Raw genomic sequence first — 21,012 nt, forward strand, 5'->3', positions numbered from 1 at the left:
TTCCGCTTCTGCAACATCTAAAGCAATGCTGGCAGCACTCATGCGTCTGTTTTTTGAAGCCAGCTTCTGCACCTGACGCACAGCACGAGGACTCAACTTCTTAGATTGACCCTTGCGAGGCCTAAACCTCTGTATGACCCTGGCCTTTATTGTAACTCAGTTTCAGGGTGTTACCAATCTTCTTATAGCCTAGGCCATCTTTGTGGAGAGCAACAATTTAAATTCTCAAATCCTTAGAGAGTTCTTTGCCATGAGGTGCCATGTTGAACATCTAGTGGTCAGTATGAGACAATTGTACTCAAAGCACAAATTTGAACTGCTCTAATACGAGATACAACAATTTGTATAGTCCTGTCAAGCAGACAAAAACATGAACATGATGAATACGAGATGTGGCTTTGCATGGTTAAACAACATACTGTTGTTATCACTTAGGGTGTACTCACTTTTGTTGCCAGCTATTTTGACAATAATGGCTGTATGTTGAGTTATTTTCAGAGGACAGTAAATATACTGCTATACAAGCAGCACATTGACTACTCTAAAATATATCCAAGTTTCATTTCTATAGTATTGTCCCTTGAGTAGATATACTAAAATGTTAGCTGAAGTGTGAGGGGTGTACTCACTTTTGTGAGATACTGTATATATATATATATATATATTAGTATAAAAATTATATTATATATAAAATTATAATACATTTGTTTTTAAAAACCAAGGAAACATTATTTTACAAAATGTATAGTAATAATAATTTGTTAGATTTATTTAGTGCTTTTCTGGGTACTCAAAGCGCTTTACATATGGAAGGGGGAATCTCCTCTACCACCACCAATGTGCAGCATCCTCCTGGATGATGCGACGGCAGCCATATTGCTGCCATTGGTGGAGAGGAGACAGATACAGACAAAAATAGACAGACACACACACACACACACACAGTACTGTCCCAATTAACATGCACATAAATTCTAAAAATATCACTAACACTGATGAATAAACATAGGCTATTATAAAATAAGGCTACTAAATTGAAGTCCAAAAAAAGTTAATACAATACAGTTAGTAAATTGGTATGAGCCACTGTCATTTACAAAGGGAAAATGAAGTGGTTGTGTGGGGTTATGTAAACTACAGTTACTATGGTAAATACACAATAAAACATATGAACACTGATCCTGATGAATAGAATGAACATCATACCTGCATGCAAATCCGACGTACCAGTTACGTCATTTATTGGTACTTTTCGGTCATTTTATTATGACTTACTAATTGACAACGTAACTACGACATTGCATGCATGTAATTTCATCTACTCTTTATATATAGTGAAGTGATATATAAATATATATATATATATATATATATATATATATATATATATATATATATATATATATATATTCCAGGATTCCCACAGTTTTGAAAAAACTGGATATATGACAACTTAATTTAAAAATTGAGATTTATAGACATGGAAATTAAATTCATAATATAAATAATAAAATATTAAAGTGCCATGGGCATTTGTATAATGAATACAGTCATGGTCAGAATTATTGTCACCCCTGGTAAATATGATCACAGAGGGCTGTGAAAATAAATCAGCATTGTTTATCCTTTTGATCTTTCATTAAAACAATTAGCAAAAATCTAACCTGTTACTGAAGTAAAACAATTGTGGGAGGAAAATCACAAAAAATGAAATAAATGGTATTGGTACCCCTAGAAATTCTTATGAGTAAAATATCTCTGAAGTATCCATTCATATTTATGTTTTTTTTTTAGCACACCAGGGTGAGTAGGAACATGAAATTGTCCAGCCATGACTTCTTGTTTCACAGGAGTATAATGAAGAAATATAAAGGCCAAATTACCTTAATCCATCCATCAAAAGTAAAACTAAAGAATATAGTTCTGATGCGCAGCAAAAGATTGTTGAGCTTCACAAATTAGAAAGTGGCTGTAAGAAAACAGCATTCAAAGCATTCAAAATTCCCATTTCCACCATCAGTTTCGATCAACTAAAGATATTACAAATCTGCCTGGAAGAGGACGTGTGTCTATATTGTCTTAATGCACGGTGAGGAGGATAGTTTGAGTGGCCAAAGACTCTTCAAGGATCACAGCTGGAGAATTGCAGTCTTAGGGTCAGAAATCCTAAAAAAAAAAAAAAAAAAAAAAAAATCCTCTGCTCTCATCCAAAACAAACCGGCTTCTATGGTCACATGAAACAAAAAATAAAAGCTTTTTGGCAGCAAACCCACCAGATGGGTTTTGTGCAAACAGGGATAAAAAGTACCTGGATAAAAAATATACTGCTGGATCTTTAATGTTGTGGCCCTATGGTTTTGCTGGAGGTCCTGGACATCTTGTTCAGATACATGGTATCATGGATTCATTCTAGCAAATACCAACAGATAAAAATCAAAACTTGACAGCCTCTGCTAGAAATATTATAATGGGCTGTGGTTGGATCTTTTTATTTTATTATTATTATTTTATTTTTTATTTACTTGTTTACAGAATAAAACAACAAGACAAGCTTCAAACCACCCACCCCAATCACTCCCCCATGCATTTATACCACAATCACAACCACAATCATCCACACATTCATAGTGTTGTGACAGGAAAGCAAACTATAAATAGAAAGGAAGCACAAAGCAAACAATAAATCAAATAAATGATAAATTAGAATAAATCAATAATACTGATAAAAAAATCAATAAACAAAATACAATACAATTAGCAAAACATTTATGACATAACACATGGCACACCTTTAAGAAAGTACACCTAATATTTATATCTCTAACTCAAGTAAGCAGACATTCCATTTCTTTTCATGCTCAGTTATTCTGTTGTTATTTGTTGCTATAATTGTTTCCAGCATATACTGATGATAAACTCTATTCTTAAAGTTTTTTATACATAAATTTGATATAGTTTTAGCTTTAAAAATAAACATTTTACCCATCAAGATAATCATATTCAAAAAATGTGTGCATTTACCCTCAAAGAAACACATAACAAAATATTCTGAGGTGTGATTCGTAAAATAATATCCATAGACCTTAACCATAACTGTATACTGACCCAAAACTTAGCCATATATGGGCAAAAATAAAACAAATGCATCAAGTCCTCCTCCTCATCCCCACAGAACCTGCATCAGGGATCCTTTTCTATCTGCCATTTGAATAAAGATTTTTATGTTGCAATAATTTTGTAAAATATTTCAAGTTGAAATATTCTGGAATATGAATCAATTGTAGTTCTAAATTGTTCTAAAGTAATCCTTCCACAAAACTGGATCATTAAATTCATCTTCCCAAAACTGGCAGGTTCTGTGTGGAAAAAGTGCAGTGTCTGTGGTTGGATCTTTCATTAGGACAATGATCCCAAAAAAATCTAAATCAACACCAAAATGGGTCACTGAGCACAGAATGAAGCTTCTGCCATGGCTGTCCCAGTTCCCTGACATGAACCCTATAGAAAATGAGTAGGGTAACATGGAGCTGGGAATCTGAAGGATCTGGGAGATTCTGTATGGAGGAAGGATCTCTGATCTCTTGTCTGGTGTTCTCCAAACTCATCAGGCATTATAGGAGAAAATTTAGAGTGTTATCTTGGGAAAAGGAGGTTGTAAAAAGTATTGAATAAAAGGGTGCCATTAATTGTGACCAACGTGTATTGGAGAAAAACATGTATTTTATAAAGAGATTTCCACCACATTTTCAATTATTTTACTTTTATTATATTTTACTATAAAACTTTTTTTTTTTTAAAAGATCAAAAGGATTAACAATGCAGATTTATTTTCACAGGCTTCTTTGTTCACATTTAACAAGGATGTAAATAATTCTGACCATGACTGTATACATTTTTGTAGTTATGCCAAGCTCTAAAATAATAGTATCTTTAAAAGAGTGGGATCCCGAACAACATTCATCTCTAGTTATTTTAATTGTAATTATTATTTTATTTTATTTGACATAATTTAAATGTTTTAATTTACAGAAACTAAAATGTCCATAGATTATTTAATTTTTTTAAACTAGGGCGAGGGGGCTTTACAAATATTGTTGTGGACAATAGGGGGCCTTCAGATTCAGAACCACTGATCTAAAACGTGATTGTATTGTTTATCAAAACAATTGGATCCTTTTTTTCAAACAACAAATTAAATTATCTTCAAAATCTTCAAAATTGCTTACCTGCAGAAACTATCTTTCACTAAGTTTTTCTGATCATGTTTTTCAGCTACCAATATGAAAGTTTTACACATTCTACCTTGTTTAAAACCATTCTATTCCATACATTCAAAATGTCACAAAAAATCAGCGTGAAAAATGCGTCTACTTATGAGCAAACGTATGGGACAGACAGGCCTTTGACAGGAATTTGATGTGGAAGGAGTTATTTACTGTTCAACTGAGTAGTTTGTGTGCGTGCATTTGAGTTTGTGTGTGCTCGTGAACACATGGTGAGGGTCAGGGCTTCACGCCAAAGCTCAAAATGCTCAAGCCAATCAGAATTAAGAGAAGCACCCTCCAGACTGCGGACAAAAGTGCCGTGCTGGCTCAGTTCTGTCCTCCAACGTTATCAGCAGAAAGAGCTGAAAAAGAGCCCTAATGGAGAGAGAACAAGCATGTAATGCAGACTGATGTCTGAGCCTGCTGATGTCTTTGCTAAGGGTCTCATACACAGCTGCAGATTCACACTATGATCCTTCACACTTTGACATCCTTCAAAGTTGCAGCTCTTGGATTTATGGATATGCTGACTCGTGTTTTTGATACTGCTGTGCCACTTTACTTTCTTTTGTCTTTGGAAAGTAAGAAAGATATTGTTCACTTATGTCCATCTCGGTCGAGTCGGTCCCCTGTAGGGTTGGTTTTGAGGTTTTTAAACGTGCTTTTATTTGGGGAACTCAAGGACGGATGATTGATGTAAATGTCATGGTCTAAATAACCTGGTCAATATCACCAATAGAGACTTTTTTTTTTAGTACATCAGGTTTTTACTTATCCTGACACAATTTTCTCTTGTGTTCAAAAGTTTGGGTTATAAGATTTTTTATGATTTTGAAAGAAGACTCACCAAGAAGACTCACCAAGGCTTCTCACTAAGGTTGCATTTATTTGATTTAGAAAATGACAGAAAACAGAAATATTGTGAAATATTATTATAATTTGAAGAACTTGTTTTCTATTTCAATAGATTTAAAAATGTAATTTAAGTGTCAGGTCTCATTACTTCAGTCTTCAGTGTCACATGATCCTTCAGAAATCATTCTAATATGCTGATTTGGTACACAATTAACATTTTCTTATCAATGTTTAAAACAGTTGTGCTGCTTAATATTTTTGTGGAAACCATGATGCATTTTTTCAGGATTATTTGATTAATAGAAAGTTTAAAAGAACAACATTTATTTGAAATGGACATCTTGTATAACATAAAAATTGTCTTTACTGATACTTTTGATCAATTTAATGCATCCTATTAATTAATAAAAGTATTAATTTCCTTTAAAGAAAAAAACCTTACTGACCCCCCAGAAATAACACTAGAAATGTGAGATTTGGTATTATCTGTTTAATATGCCTATAATTAACCACAAAAGTGTTTTTAACACCTGAGCGATGATGCCCCACAGCCCATTAGTCATCTCTCTAGCTAGAAACCACACCACACTCCTACTTTTCTATCACTCTGTACAGGAGAAAAGAGGCTTTACTCTGTAATCCCTATTTCAGTTTCTCTGTCTCCAATCACCCCTCCACCTCCATTCCCCCTCTCTTTTCATTTTTTTCTCCAGTTGTAAATAAGCTGCAGCTAGGGAGTTATGCTGCAGTTAAATATCTCAGAAAATTCCAAACATGTAGCTATTGTACAATTGCTGAGTAAACTCTCTTAGCTGAGGAGTTTGCGCTCCTAGTGCACTTATTGTAAATTGTAGTTTTTTAAAAAGTTTATGTTGAATGCTTTTATTTTAGAGATTTAGAGGTTTGCCATTGATCTGATTGCTAAAAGAGCTCTGGAACATCCTGTCAGTTTATTAGTTTCATAACAGCAGTGATTAAGGGTTTTAAAGAGAGCATGATCTAGGGCAGCAGCCAGGAGTGGAAAAAAATGCCTCTTTTGATAAAATGTAGAAATAGAACTTTATCATTAAAATTGGTGACACAAAAAAAGTTCTACTTTCTATACAGTGGGGTCACATACCACATTGGAAAGGGCTTTTCGATTAAAAAACAATTTTAAACCAGGAAAGTTTTAGGATTTTGAACATTTTAAAATGAGAAATGTTAAGGCGTAAAATGAATTTGTCACTATTTCTAGGTCACTAATCAAATTTATCTCACTGATCATGTGAACTCCTTGGTACGAAAGTTCAGATTTTCTTTCTTCCATTGAAGCACAAGATGATCTTTTTGGAACATTCACTCAAATCATGCAGGATAACATGGATCATCAGATTTTGTGGAGCTCTTGCCAGACTTGTGAGTTCATGCCAGCTTGAGTGCATGTTATCATTTGATAATATAATAAAGAATTTAGTATTAAATTAGCAAAACATTACTTGTGGTTTCTAATGTTTGTCTGTATGTCAGGTAATTGTACATTTTATAGCACCATTTTCTTGGCCAAGTTAATCAGGATAATGGAGATGGTATGGTTTGTATTTTGTCTATTTTCTAATAAATTCATGCTTTTGAAAACTGAGATATTTAAGTTATAAAGCCTCCTGACTCGAGCTGCTCGATTATTGTGTTCTGGTCCGCAATTCAAGAAAAGGCTCTTTGGCTGCCTCAGAAATTGACTCGAAGGACAATAGCTTTTAGATTGAAAATGGAGGGTCTTGTCAAGAACTGTTTCAGTTACAGCATGTAATGCATTGTGTCCAAAACCCATTGTTTTTGAATGTTTTCTGGTTGGAACAGTTTTGGGACTGTGGGCTATATTGGGGGGCATTTCTAAAACATCTCTGTTTTAACAGGGAACTATTATGGCACACCTCGGCCGGTCCACATTGGTCCTGACAGCCCCCCCATTACGTACCAGGAACATCGAAACCTCCTGAGGAATTTTCGTACCCGCAGCAAATCGCTCAGCAACCTGGAAAAGGCTGTGGAGGAAGGTGACAACAGCGAGGAAGACTCTGGTCTATCAGGTACCCAACTGTTGTGTAAACCTTTATTTTGAATTAGTTATTTTTTTTAAACAAGTGTTTTTAAATGCAAGCACCTTGCACCATGGTGCCATATCTCAAAACACATTTCTTTCCTAGCCCTGTAAGATCAGCATATTTGGAATTGACTTCACATAGTCGCCATTTTGCAGTTACTTTAAGAAACCTACAGATTTTTAATACAAATGGATGTCAGCTCAACCAGGACATGTTTGCAATTTTTATGTTTTTGACATTAAATACTATGGAATTGTGTTTGGAATTTATGCTTTTCTCATATTGGAGCTGGCAAGAGAGGAGAGTAACATGAACAGCGTGACCTCTCGCTGGCCTGAGGTAGCCTAAGATTATACAAGACGGCCACATCTCATGTCATGTTCACTGTACTCTACTCTCTGTTTCCCAGCGGGGTCTGCCGGAGCCAGCAGTGCCCCTCCCACCACCATTGTCTCACCTAATCAGACTTGGGACTCAGGCGGTGGGCGGGATGGAGGGGTTGCCATGGAGAACGGAGCACGTGGAGGGGCTTTGCCTGAAAACTGGGAGCTGGCGTTCAGTGACACGGGCGAACCTTATTACATCAAGTGAGTCAGGAGGGGAAAAAGGAAAAAATAAGATGGTATAGTGGGACATAGAGTGGGCAAAAATAGAGACAGAAGGTCATTTGCTTCCTCCAGTAATCAAAGATTATACTCAAAGTTGACATGATGTCTTTCTATGTCACATTGGATTTTTGACATGCGAAGGCGACATTTGAACTTTAAGATGTGCATCAATGAAAAATTTGGAATTCAGTGGATGGAGTCCAGTTATCATGTTGGAAGTGTTTTTTAATGCAATTTTTATGCAAAGAAAAAGGTGACATTTGAACTTTAAGATGTGGATAAAAAAATGCATAATCTTTGCCTATCTAAATGTGGTAAATTTGTGTTTTTGATGCAATTTTAAGGGGGAATAAATGTGACATTGGAACTTTAAGATGCGCATCTATGTAAAATGCATATTCTTTGCCTTTGTCTATGAAAATGAAGTGCGCTTAATGTTTTTTACTCACTGTACTGCTGTTGTATTTCATGTTGCTGATGAAACCTTGTGGGGGAGAAAAGTCTCTAATTTCTTTCATTTTTCAGCCATAACTCAAAGACCACAAGCTGGCTGGACCCAAGGACTCAGGGCAAAGAGATTGTCAGCAAGACGGAGTGTGAGTGCATATATGTGCACGACTGCACGTGTGTGCGAGCTTGGCCCCTCTCCACATTTTGCTCCCAAACACACTCTCGCTCTCTCTGCAGTCTTCACACAAAGATTGATGACAAACCTTCCTGGAGCCATTTAGTCTTTCTCTCACGCCTTCATCTTATAGCTTGTTTTCCTTGCCTTTTAAACCTTATCCACAATCCCCTCGTCCCTCCCTGCTGGCTTTCACCTATCATCTCTCTTTTTCCTTTAATGTTATCCATCACTCAAAGCATGCTCTCTTATATTTGAGAAGGTCACGTCTGCCATCCCTTCTGAGCCGAACGGTTATCAGAAGCCATTACATCTGTTACTATGCACGTATGTAAGAAACCCACGTGTGCACATGTATGTGAATAGGTACAAGTGGGCTCCAGAATTCTGAGACTAAAATGAAATTCTTTAAAATTATGAAAAGAATCAATAATAATATGTGTTTAAAATCTAATTTAAGCATGGAGAAGTTTTAGGAATTTGAAAAAGTAGTTGTATATAGTGTGTAGTGTATATGGTATACTGTCTGCTATTGTTTAAAAATAGAATATGGAACCATATGCATTATGCAGGTTTCTGAAAGTAGTATGCTACATTGTCACATGACCTCTTCAAATTGTTTAATTTAGTGGATGGCATTCAGTTATCATGTTGGTTATAAAAAATATACTTTTAGCAGTCTATTCAATTGATGAGTCAAGAACAAAATGAAAGAAAAAAGTGGAAAATTGCTACTAGTATACTAGAAAACTAATACTTTGGGTAATTGTCACCTAGGAGATGGAAAGCCAACTCAAGCACTTTGCATTGTGGGAAAAAGAACCCTTTCAAAGTGCACTGTTGTGTACCCTACATTTTAGTATGTATGTGTAGTATGATAGTTAGCTGTTTTGAAAATAGACAGTGTTTTGGAAAGTGCCACAGTTTTCTTTTTGGGGATGAGGTGTTTAAATGGCTTACTAGGCTTAATAGGAGAAAGTATTTTAAAATGAAAAAAGTACTCCCTTAGATACAAGTGTGTGATTGAACAATTTATTCAGAGTATAAGCTGCACATCTCACATCCCAGCAGATGGCACTGTTGTTTAGCAGTCAACTCCATCCTAAAACAATGTAGTGATGAGCTTGAAGGCATTGTTAGATTTTTGTGGACATAGAATACCATATGTAGACACTTATTTCTATGTTTGTGTGTCGCTGTCAATTAGTACCTGCATTCACAGACCAACCATCCGAACTGAAGGGCTATTCCATACACACTCGCCTGTCGAAAGGGCCTCGTGGGTTTGGCTTCAACATTGTGGGTGGCAGTAGACCTCGAGAGTTCCTGCAGGTGTACAGCGTCACCCCAGGAGGCCCATCTGCACTCAAAACAGGTGAGACTAGGAGTTTTAACCCTGTGTCCTTTAAAAAAACAAAACATTAAAACACAGATGCAGCTGGCACTGTATTGCAAACACTGACCATGTAAAACTGGTACTGTATGTATTATTATTTTTATTATAGTTTTCAAAAGTCTGAGACCTGAACATTTTTCTGTTTTGTACTTTTATCATTTATTACAATGACTATTATTTTTTTGTTATTCAAAAGAAAATGTTACCTAAAGCAGTTCTTGTTTTGCTTTCCTCAATGACACATTTAGGAATATGTGGAAAAGGCATTAGCTAAATTAAATGGAACTTATATTAAAAAATATATACATTTAAGCTATTTAACATATATTCTAATTTCACAATGAGAAACGCCACTGGTGTAGAGATTAGGTGAAATGAGAAAGAATTGAGGATTTTCCTGCATGCCGCATTCATATTACCCTGGCAACACCAGTATTCTCTGTTGGAAACTGCTAAGTGGCTTTTGCTTTTTGCTGCCTTTGTGTAAATCTGCAGCACAGGAGATGGCACTTCAATGGGTCAGCTTTTTAAATATTTATAGATGTATGATAGATATAATAATTTAATAACACACATAGATTTTCGCAGGGGACTCTTAAGGACGTTGTGAATCATACGTGGTGTAATGGTTCTGCTGATTATAATGTCCTCTTTTTACACTTAAAAGAAGACAAAAAGCCCCATAGATCTGGATTTAAGTCAGATCATTTATAGACCAGGGGAGAGAAAAGGACCAGATGGATAAAAGATAGATTTTTACCACAGGAGCATGAGCGGTTTGCTTTTCCTCTCTCTCCCCATCCTAATCTATCCCTCCAATCCTCACTTTTATTTTTGGCAGGAAATCCCATGAAACTCACGCTTTTTCTCCCTCTCTGTGGATTAGATTATTATGGCTGTATATATGTGTATGTATTTGGTGATCTGGAGGGTCATGGTCTGAATCCTGCTGATCTTCTCTTAATCCAGATGGGCCTGTAGGTTTTAATCTGCCTTCTATTACACACACCACTGTCCACTCACGTGTTCTGACAAACACACCAACACCCACACACACTCACTTATGCTTAAAGGGGTCACGTGATACCCTTTTTTATATCCCTTGTGATTGTCTGTTTTATTTATTTGACCTTGTTAAAATAGCGTTCATCCTCCCCTTTCTAACGTTAGTTTCAATGAATTGTCTTTTTCTACTGGCTGGAAGTTTTAAAAGCTACAGTAGGTTTTTACTGTACACTGATCTCTTTAAACTCACAAGATTAAGGACATTTTTGATTCCTCATGATATGACCCCTTTAGTACTTGTGTACTCACAAAATGAGAATCTGATTGCTTTGGATTTCCCTCGTGTACAAATACAAATGACAGAAATGTCTCTCTCTCCCTCAGCGGACATCCTGGTGTACATTAATGACTTGTGTGTGCTGGGTCTGTCCCATAAAGAAGTGGTAGAAATGTTGAAATCCGTCCCCATGGGTCACAGTGTGGATGTGGTTCTTCGTCGAGGTTACCCCATGCTCTACAACCCTGATGGCTGCCCCAAAACCAGCCTCGCCTCCCCTTCCGACCCAACCAGTGCCAAACCTGCAGCCCCCAGTTCTGCTCAATCCCAGGTTCAGCATCCTGATGGACACCAGCCTGGCTTGGTGAACCTCAATCGCTCTATGTCCCACCACAACAACTTCTACCCCCGTATGCAGAAAGAGTCCTTGGATGCTAATGGGAACACAGCACCCCAGCCTTCCTACTCAATGGTCAATGGAAATGGAGTGGGAGGGACTTTAGGGTTGGGGGCGGTGCCTTTAACAAATGCCCCTCCCCCATCAGAGCGAATGAGCTCTAGTCACAGCGATACGGAGGTCAGCTCTGTTGTCACACGCAGGTAACCAGAATGGCGTATCGAGCCGGGGTTATTATTAATAATAATAATGTATAAACATGTTGTTTATTTTATTTTATTATTTTAAGTTTATTTATATAGAGACAGTACAAAAAAACATGATTCCAGTCGAAAACTGGAAAATCTGTATTGCACATCGAGAGCTAATTTGTGTTTCGGGTCCCTAGAAAGGCTTAAAAAAACACTAATCATAGAATAAAGCTAATACAGCATGTCATTTATACACATACAAATACAATCCTAAATGACATTATCAGTAATGAACATGGTAATAATAATATTAATAATAACTATTATTATTATTAATAATAATCATAACTATATAATAACATCACAACCATGTTCAATAATGATTATTATTTTTATCAGTTATAAATTATTAAAACCATCTTTGTTAATGATTATTATTAGTAATGATTATCATTAAGGACCATGGTAATAATAATAATGATGATAATTATTATTATTAACTTTAATAATAACAAATAAACATGGTTACATAATAATATCACAACCATGTTCATTATCATTATTATTATTATTATTGATGCTGTTCTGTTTACACACGCATTTGTTTCCTCCACTCTCTAACCAGAGCTTCCCTTGTCCGAAGCTACAACAACAACACTCTTCCAGCTCCTTCTCACACCCATCATACTTCCAAGTCTTCCGAGAGCGATCTCTCCTCTGCTACGCTCCCCCTGCCCCGGCCCGAGGTGGGTCCTACCGCGCCGCCACCAGGAGCGCCTAGCACCCAGCGGCCTCCCATGCCCCAAACATCTCTTGCCGTCGTACCCCCAACCGAGCACCCACCCTGTGGTTTCAACGGGTGTCCAGCCAACAATCCCCCGCGACCTCTTCCGGGTGGCCTAGGGTCCCCCGGAGCCCCGGGTGGGGTAGGCTGCGGGGGAGGGGGTGAGCTGGTACCTGTGGCCTTGGGCAGGAGCGAGGGAGGGGGTATGGGTTTCAGTGTGACGGCTGGGGGGCAAGGAGGGCAGCTGGCAGTGGTGAAGAGGGTCTGGGACAGACGACAGTGCCCCTCCTTACAGCCAGGGGATGCCATTATTAAAATCAATGGCGCTGATGTGCAGAGCCTCAGCTTCGCACAGGTAATTTCAATAACTCTGCAGGTCTCTTTCTGAAACTCTTCCCTCATCAACCTTCTAAATTTGAATCCTTTCATATGATCTTTTTCATATGAACAGGTGCAGCGGGTGCTGCAAGAACATACCAAACAGGGTGAGGTGGTCTTACTGGTTTACAGAGGAAGTGAGTGTCACCCACACTGTATGCAGATAGATAGTTTATAATAAACACTGCAAAATAAAAAAAAAGAAGAAGAAGAAGAAAGAAAAAAAGAGTTGTCCATTTTGATTTCATGGTCACTTTAACATTTAGTAAAATTTGTCAAAATAAATTAAAAAAAACAAAATGAGGGAATTTAGGCATCACATTATAATGTTCAGTATGAAAAAATAATATTCATTTTGAGATTTAAGATTACGTAAAAATTACATTTAATATTTGTGTTTTTAAAGATTAAATTTAAGTGGGAAATGGTAATCTAAATGTAAAAAGAGAAAAGACCGTGTACAATTAAATATCCAATATCAGCCAATACCATTAAATAAATAAAAAAGTTTAATATTGTCACATAACTATATAATATAGTATAATATAATATAATGCACATATCTGACCGCATATTATTTCTATATATTTATCATGAATTATTATAATATTTATGATTAATTCTATATAAATAAACAGTATAGCAGGAAAAATCTATCAGTACCTCCTGCCCCTATCACTCATCATTATCCTGTTCTCTTTCAGGTCCTCTTTGCTCCCCAGGCTCCCCAAATGCCTATAAAAGACCTCCTCCCTCCCTGGGCACCCCAGATCTGACCTCACCCTCCTCTGATGGTGCTGTGCCCAGCCAGAGCACCCTCTCTCCCTCCTCGCCCTGCAGTGACCTCCCCAACCTGGTCCAAAGCACCAGCTTCCTGGACTCTGTGCCCGTGACCCTGACCCTAGAGCCCCGGGACTGGTTAGGGGTTGAGGACGGACCTGCTCAGTGGAGCCGTACTGCTGCCTCTAACCTCGGTGCGGTGTCCAAAAGCCATGTAGACGCGAGGGGAGTGGTCTCCTCCAGAGCGATGGAGGTGGAGTTGAGACGGAGACCAGGAGAGGGATTCGGGTTTGTCATCGCATCACAGGACGTAGTGAATGGAAGTAAGTACAGACTGGGTGGAACATGATCTGCATTTGTTTTCTGGCCAGTGGATGTGACCTTGCATTGTTTGTTTTATATCTGGTTATTCTGGTACTTGGAAGCAAAAAATGAACATGTTATACATTAATACAACATTATTTAATCAAAATCAGGACTCTGGAAATATATAGTCCGTCTGCGTAAAGCAATTATCACAAAGGGGAGAGACTCTATAATTCTGCCTGTATTGCTGTTTGAAGACCAGGTGAATCGTGAAAAAAAAAAAAAAAAAAAAACATTTGTAGAGAAAAAGGGCATTTTACCCCTCTAAGCATGTTGGACGTCTGAGTCATGTCATTATGCAATAAGCATGTGCACAGAAAATCTCTAATTAGCAGACTAATTATGATTTCTTTCACTTGATTTGAGGCTTAGCTAATATGTGCTCTCTTATTTTTAAGGAGACGTTTCTAGTTGTTGTTTTTTTATCAGTTATTAAATGCGCTTGAAGGATTTGTGCATCACCGCTCTGAGTGTGTTAATGTAAGATAAGTTAAAGTCTGAGTGAGGTCATGGTTTGTGTCCAGCACTGCTTGTAGTTGTGAAACAACAAATGGAACAGTTTCCTGAGTGAGCAGTTTTTCCTGTTTTTCTCTCTCTCTCTCTCTCTCTCTCTCTCTCTCTCTCTCTCTCTCTCTCTCTCTCTCTCTCTCTCTCTCTCTCTCTCTCTCTCTCTCTCTCTCTCTCTCTCTCTCTCTCTCTCTCTCTCTCTCTCTCTCTCTCTCTCTCTCTCTCTCTCTCTCTTTTTCTTTTCTTGTGCATTGTCCTTTTTGCCAGTTGTTCAGAAGTTCAGTACTTGTTCATTGTCATTTGGGCTTTATTGTTTAGTAGATAAACATCTTCTGTTTTTTAAAATAGATTTCCAACAAAGAACCGTTGCAATCTGTCTGTTTTACGTTTTCTTTATCGTTTTGTTTACAGTTTACATGCATACAGTACTTCATAGAACTAAAGGTTTCTAATAACTAGACATTGCATCAATGTAATTTAATGCATTGATTAATGAATTTAATAATTGTTGATATTTACTATAATACTTTAATGAATTATTACATTACATTATCCAAAATAAGCTTTCTTTTCGGTTGTAACATTCAGATTTCAAATGTATTGTTGTGTAAACATTTTTGCCTTCTTTTTTTAAATTAAATTTTGAAATGAACCAAATAGAATCCAATCAGCCATATTTCTATGATGTATTATATAATTTATTAAATATTTGCAAATTAATCGAATATTTATACCTGAAAATATAAATGGCAGATAATTTGTAGTTATTCAAAAATTTTTAGGTCAGAAATATTTTTTTAATGTTTTGAAAGAAGTCTCTTATGCTCACCAAGGCTGCATTTATTTGATGAAAAAATACAGTAAAAAACAGTAATATTGTAAATTATATTGTAAATTTATTAATTTCTGTTTTAATGTATTTTAAAATGTAAAAAAAAATATGTTTTTTTCAGGTTAATTTGATGAATAGAACGTTTTAAAGCACAGCATTTATTTGAAATAGAAATCTTGGTCACACTTTAGCTTAGGGTCCAATTCTCACTATTGACTAACTATTAACTCAATAAACTCCTAATTATTACTGCTTATTAATAGTTAGTAAGGTAGTTGTTAAGTTTCGGTATTGGGCAGGAATAAGGGATGTAGAATTTGGTCATGCAGAATAAGGCATTAATATGTGCTTGGGATTAATAAAGTACTAATAAACAGCCAATATCCTAGTAATATGCATGCTAATAAGCAGCTAGTTAATAGTGAGAATTGGACACTAAACTAATGTGTGACCTTAATCTTTTATAACCTTAGAAATGTGTGTAATTTTGTAGTGTCCTTGCTTAATAAAAGTGTTTTTTTTTGTTTTGTTTTTACTTACTGACCCCAAACTAGTGTAAAGTACTGTGTGTGTGTGTGTGTGTGTGTGTTGTTATAAATTCCAATATATAGTTGTAAATATCACACACTCTCAGTCTCAGCCTCAGGCTGATAGTTTTGCGATGAATCAGTGTGGTATTAAATCACTTTTATTTTCCACGTATTCCCTATCATGCTTTCACTCAACATCCCTCCCTTTAGTGATCTCTCTCTCTCTCTCTCTCTCTCTCTCTCTCTCTCTCTCTCTCTCTCTCTCTCTCTCTCTCTCTCTCTCTCTCTCTCTCTGCACTCTTTCACCCTCTCCCCCTCTCTCTTTTCCTCAGTTCAGTTTTGTCTGTGCAAGCGTCCTCAGTGTCTCTGTTCTGAGGGAAAAAAACACCTGAACAGTCCTTGTTTTCTCCATTTCTTCATTGTTTTGTAATATTATATGTAGATTAAAGACTCCGTGTCAGGAATTCTCTGGATTTGAAGCTGGATTTAGAAACTCTATCAGGACAAAATGCTGGAAAGGCTTCAGTCTGCCCTGAAAACGATGAAGGACGTGAAACGTAAATACTCTCTTACCTCTTATGTACTCTTATAATATCTGTATTTAGGTTAATTATTGCCCCTGGTACTGTTTACTTTTCTAACAACTAAGTACTGTAATTTGCAGCTGAATCAAGTTTAGTGATGTTTAAACGTGATTCAAAACATTGTGCGTGGGAACAGTCCGCTTTCGTGAGAGAGAACAGGATGCATGTTTTGCAGGTTGCATTGTATCCGTAGCCTTTGATCTGTCCGGTACAGTTCTTCTAAAGTGCATCTTTTTTGATTGCATCTCTGTACTTTTCATACTTCAGAGCGTCCTGGCGCTGTGGTTCACCTGGGGGGGGTCTCACATGCTTGAAATATTTCCAGTGGTAGTGCCAATGAAAGGCTTAATTCTTCTGTGATGTGTTGGACCAGTGAACACAGACTCATCCACACTGTAGAGGCGTTCAAATATCTGCTTACAGACTTCAGTAGAGATAAAGAGAAAAAACAACTTTGAAGCATAATGAAAAAATATCATTCACATTTACAAAAAAGTATAGTATAAGTATAAGTAAGTCTGGGTACTACTGTTTTTTTTTTGTACATGGTATCATAGTTTTATGATCATAGTATTCTTTCCATTACAAAAACTTGTACCCAAAAACCCTTGTACCATGGTGCAAGGATGGTAATACTACAGTATTTTGAAATTTATCTACAGTACTACAATTCATGTACCATAGTATTTACATGGTACTCCATGATATTTATAAGAATACCCTGGTACTGCCATGGTAAGAAAAAATATACACCCATGGTACTACCAGGTACATGTTCAAAATACTATGGTCGTACTATGGTAAGTGGACAATGAATATAATGCCTTGATATTTTTTGGAAATGATACCATGGTATTACCATGTTTATTTGACCATGTACCATATTTAGTTGTTGTTGTTTTTTACCGTCTACCATGGTATTCTTTGAAATCTATTGGAGCATCATGTAACTACCATAACACATATTTATCTCTATATTTATATTTTCTATCAGTTACATTATTACTGTTATAAACTGAACACACTGAAAATCTTATCGTGTGGGTGACATCATCAGCATGAGGTAATTTGTAGGGAGTGTGTGTGTGAGACGGAGAGAGAGCAAAGAACACTGCGAGTTCCTTCCAGTCGTGTTCAATATGAGATTGTCTGTATCTTATCTGTATCCTCTCTATGCTGTTATATCCTTAAGGCACGGTCGTATCTCGTATGCCCGTTTCCATTTTTCAGAGTGAGTTGTTCTGGGGTCAGCTGATGCTGTTTCGTGAAGCTTAGCAATGTTAACAGACATCGCAGGTTCTGGATCATTGGTTGAGCATATTTTCTCCATGTCATGTGAGGTTTCGCATTGTTCATTTTAGTGCATATTTACATGGCAGGACTAATAAGCTGGATAAGATTAAATATTAAACAGATGGTTGGTTTTGCATCTTTATCCCCATAGGGATACAAGCAGGTTTGTATGTGTGTATGTGTAACGTTCATGATGCATTTCGTGGATCTCTTTAGATAGGATGCGTAAAATCAATTAGTTTGTTGCTAGACGCTAAGACTGTGTCCGAAACTAAGTTTCACTGCAGATACTGTTTCCTGTGCAGTGTTGGGATTGTTTGTTTCTGCAGGGTCAGCCTGATGTAAATGGAGTGTTGTGGGTCTGATGCTCAGTCACCATTAGTATTACTGCTGTGATCTGCATCTGTGTGTGTTTCTGCTCCATAGTGTGTGAAAGTTTTGTTTTCCTTATGTTTTTGCTCACAAACAGCATTTTTAAAGATTTAAAAGTATCAATACACAGTTATTGTTGAGCAGTTTTTTTTTTTTCATATCAAAAGCAATATACTGTATTGAAATTATTCTGGAAGCAAGCTGATTTTCATATGGAAGCAATGATAATAATTAATTTCTAAGACTTTTTTTTGTCAATGGATTATCCTTTCCAGGTCTTGGAGCTGCAATCTATGACGGTACCACTACTTTTCATGCGTTAAAGGGATAGTTCACCCATAAATGTTTTCTCTAAATCGTTTACTCATTTAGTTCCAAACCTTTATGACTTTCTTTCTTCTGTGAAACTCAAAGATGTTTTAAAGAAACATCATGAATATTAGTCTCTATACGGTATGTAAGTGGACCCCACTTACTTTCATTGTATTGACAAAAAAAATGAGACATGTCCTGCAGACAAAATAATGTAATGCAGGTTTGAAACAACATAAGGGTGAATAAAATATAACAGAATTTCATTTATGAGTGGACTGTCCTTAAACTGGCATTTTTTCTGCACTAAGAATATTTTATTTCCAATACGACTTGAGACCTGCATTGCAAATTTAATCCAGGCACAAATTGTGCTCTTTTACTGTTGCCTTTCATTCATTCACTGCTCATGTACTGACAGAATCATTTACTCGCTGGTCGCTCAAGGGTATTGTCAATGCATTATGTAAGTATACAAATGTTAGAAAATGAGGGACTTTTTATAGTTTTGAGGTCAAGGACCTATTTATTTCTGAAATCGCCATAAGTTTAATTTGTTAGATGTTTAATTTTTTTTTTTTTTTTTTTTTTTTGTTATAGCTATAATTAAAGCCAAACTTGTCCTTATTACAAGTTACATGTAGTTACTGTAGTAAATTCCTCAAATACTCCCTCTCTCTGCCATTGACTGGCTTATCATATAGCCATACCCCCAAACCCCCTTTTGGCTGAACTGTTATCAGATTGGTAAGAATGTTCAAACAGACCGAACATTCAACCTACAGTAATGGCTTATAGTTATTCTGTAATGCTTTTAATTAAAGCTGAATTGTCATTTCAAATGGAATAGCAAAAATACTGACTGTAAAAACTACCCCTCTCTGCCAGTGGCTGGCTTATCATATAACCAAACCCATGCTTTTGTTTGAACTGTTATCCGACTTAAAGGTGCCCTAGAATGTTTTTTTTTATTATTTTATAATGTTTCCTGGGTTACCCTTATAATGTTAGTATGTTTTTTAGATTAAAAATATTCATAATTTAGAAATAAATGGCATTTTTCCTAGCCTGCTTTTAGCCTCTGATTTGAACACTCTGTTTGAAGGGGCGTGTCTGCTGTGGGATTCAGTGTAACCGCGGCCACTGCTGTGATTGGCTGACATGCTTGCATATGAAATAGCAACGCATTACATGTGAAACTCTCTCCCGAATACTTTTACTACTGCTATTATACGTTTTTACTATAACAGCTATCAAGATTAACGAATCGTGAGATGTTTTTAAAGTATTTAGATCTATTCCCATCACATAAAATGTTGCCGTGATGAGCATTGAGCAGATGACAGTGTGTTGATCGCGAGAATGAAGATCTTATCATTGCAAAGCAGTTTCTGCACTCTCTCTGCTTTCACCAATGCAAACACGATGATGTAAATACAGTAAGAGCTTCGTTGTGCAGTAACGTGCGTCATTGAATTCATAACGAGTTTGGCAAGTGTCCAGATAAACTCGCGCTGTGTGGAAAGATTGTTCTTTGATCGCTTTCTGTATATAATTTGTTCACAATTTAAATACGATTATTTTCATCCTACTAAAAGAAACGATGTGAAGCTGATATTTTAGTCACTGGCTTGACTTACTGATGCATAAACAGTATTGAACGATTTTGAGAGAAAGATTACCTGTCTGAACTTGAACAATTACACATCAGAAAGTGTTGCTTGGTAGCTCGATCCGAGGCCAGCTCTGTATTGGCCCAAGTTGAGGAAACAGTCGGTGAAATGTTTGGAAATTTCCAGAGAAAATAAAATTAACCCATTGTTTCTTCAGAGGCTCAGATGAAGGAACTAAAAAATACTTTTGTGTTCATGTGTACATCCACACTGAGCAACTGCCATGCTTCGGCTGCGCAGTTCCGCCTGGCATTGAGGGCTGGCATTATGCAAATATTTGGACGCGTACATATTAATGATCCCGACTATTGCGTCACAGTCGGTATTGTGTGGAGAACCGACCGTTTTTCAGGGGTGTTTTTCATAAACGTGAATTAAATGAGAATGCGAAAACAGTCCAGTTTGAGATTCACTCTATGTCATGTCCATGCACTGAACTCTTGTTATTTGACTATACCAAGATAAATTCAATTTTGAATTATAGGTCACCTTTAAAGTAGATTTCCTCTTTGCCATTGGCTGGCTGATCACATAACCACTCCCCAAATCTACGCTATTGGTTGAATTGTTGTCAGGCTGGTTGCAATGTTCAAGCAATCAGGACAATGCTTTGAAAGTACTTTTCTGTAGCTGTATGTCTTCATAATAAACTGGGATATGAGAAAGTATGTCTACATAAAAAAACACGCTTCCTCTTTGATTAAAGAACAGTAGAGGCCCGATAGTAGTTCGCCAATAGCCAGGTAAACGTGTGCGTGTTTTTCTGACATGTGACAAAAGGTCACCATCTCGGCACGAGTCCTACTGTTCTGTTCTCTGCATGAGAAGTTTTGTTCGAGCGCTGCAGCCATCCACCCTCGACCCCCGCCTGAAGTCAGCTTCCACAACACGCAAAACC

General features: G+C 36.8%; 1 protein-coding gene across 3 annotated transcripts in view; it reads left to right on the top strand.

Annotated features, from left to right (window-relative positions):
- The window catches only part of magixa (MAGI family member, X-linked a), a 49,697-nt gene that overhangs the window by 16,993 nt on the left and 11,692 nt on the right, over window positions 1–21,012 (top strand). For 2 of the 3 annotated variants that reach the window (XM_056261092.1, XM_056261094.1), the window contains exons 5-12: window positions 7,016–7,189; window positions 7,614–7,791; window positions 8,338–8,408; window positions 9,645–9,812; window positions 11,223–11,715; window positions 12,329–12,842; window positions 12,939–13,002; window positions 13,570–13,968. In XM_056261092.1, coding sequence (XP_056117067.1) covers window positions 7,016–7,189; window positions 7,614–7,791; window positions 8,338–8,408; window positions 9,645–9,812; window positions 11,223–11,715; window positions 12,329–12,842; window positions 12,939–13,002; window positions 13,570–13,968 — 2,061 coding nt within the window. The remainder of the gene's footprint in view (window positions 1–7,015; window positions 7,190–7,613; window positions 7,792–8,337; window positions 8,409–9,644; window positions 9,813–11,222; window positions 11,716–12,328; window positions 12,843–12,938; window positions 13,003–13,569; window positions 13,969–21,012) is intronic. The other variant, XM_056261093.1, reaches the window with a different exon arrangement.

The sequence above is a fragment of the Rhinichthys klamathensis genome, unplaced genomic scaffold, assembly GCF_029890125.1.
Source record: "Rhinichthys klamathensis goyatoka isolate OS25496 unplaced genomic scaffold, OSU_Roscu_1.1 h1tg000180l_1, whole genome shotgun sequence".
NCBI lineage: Eukaryota > Metazoa > Chordata > Actinopteri > Cypriniformes > Leuciscidae > Rhinichthys > Rhinichthys klamathensis.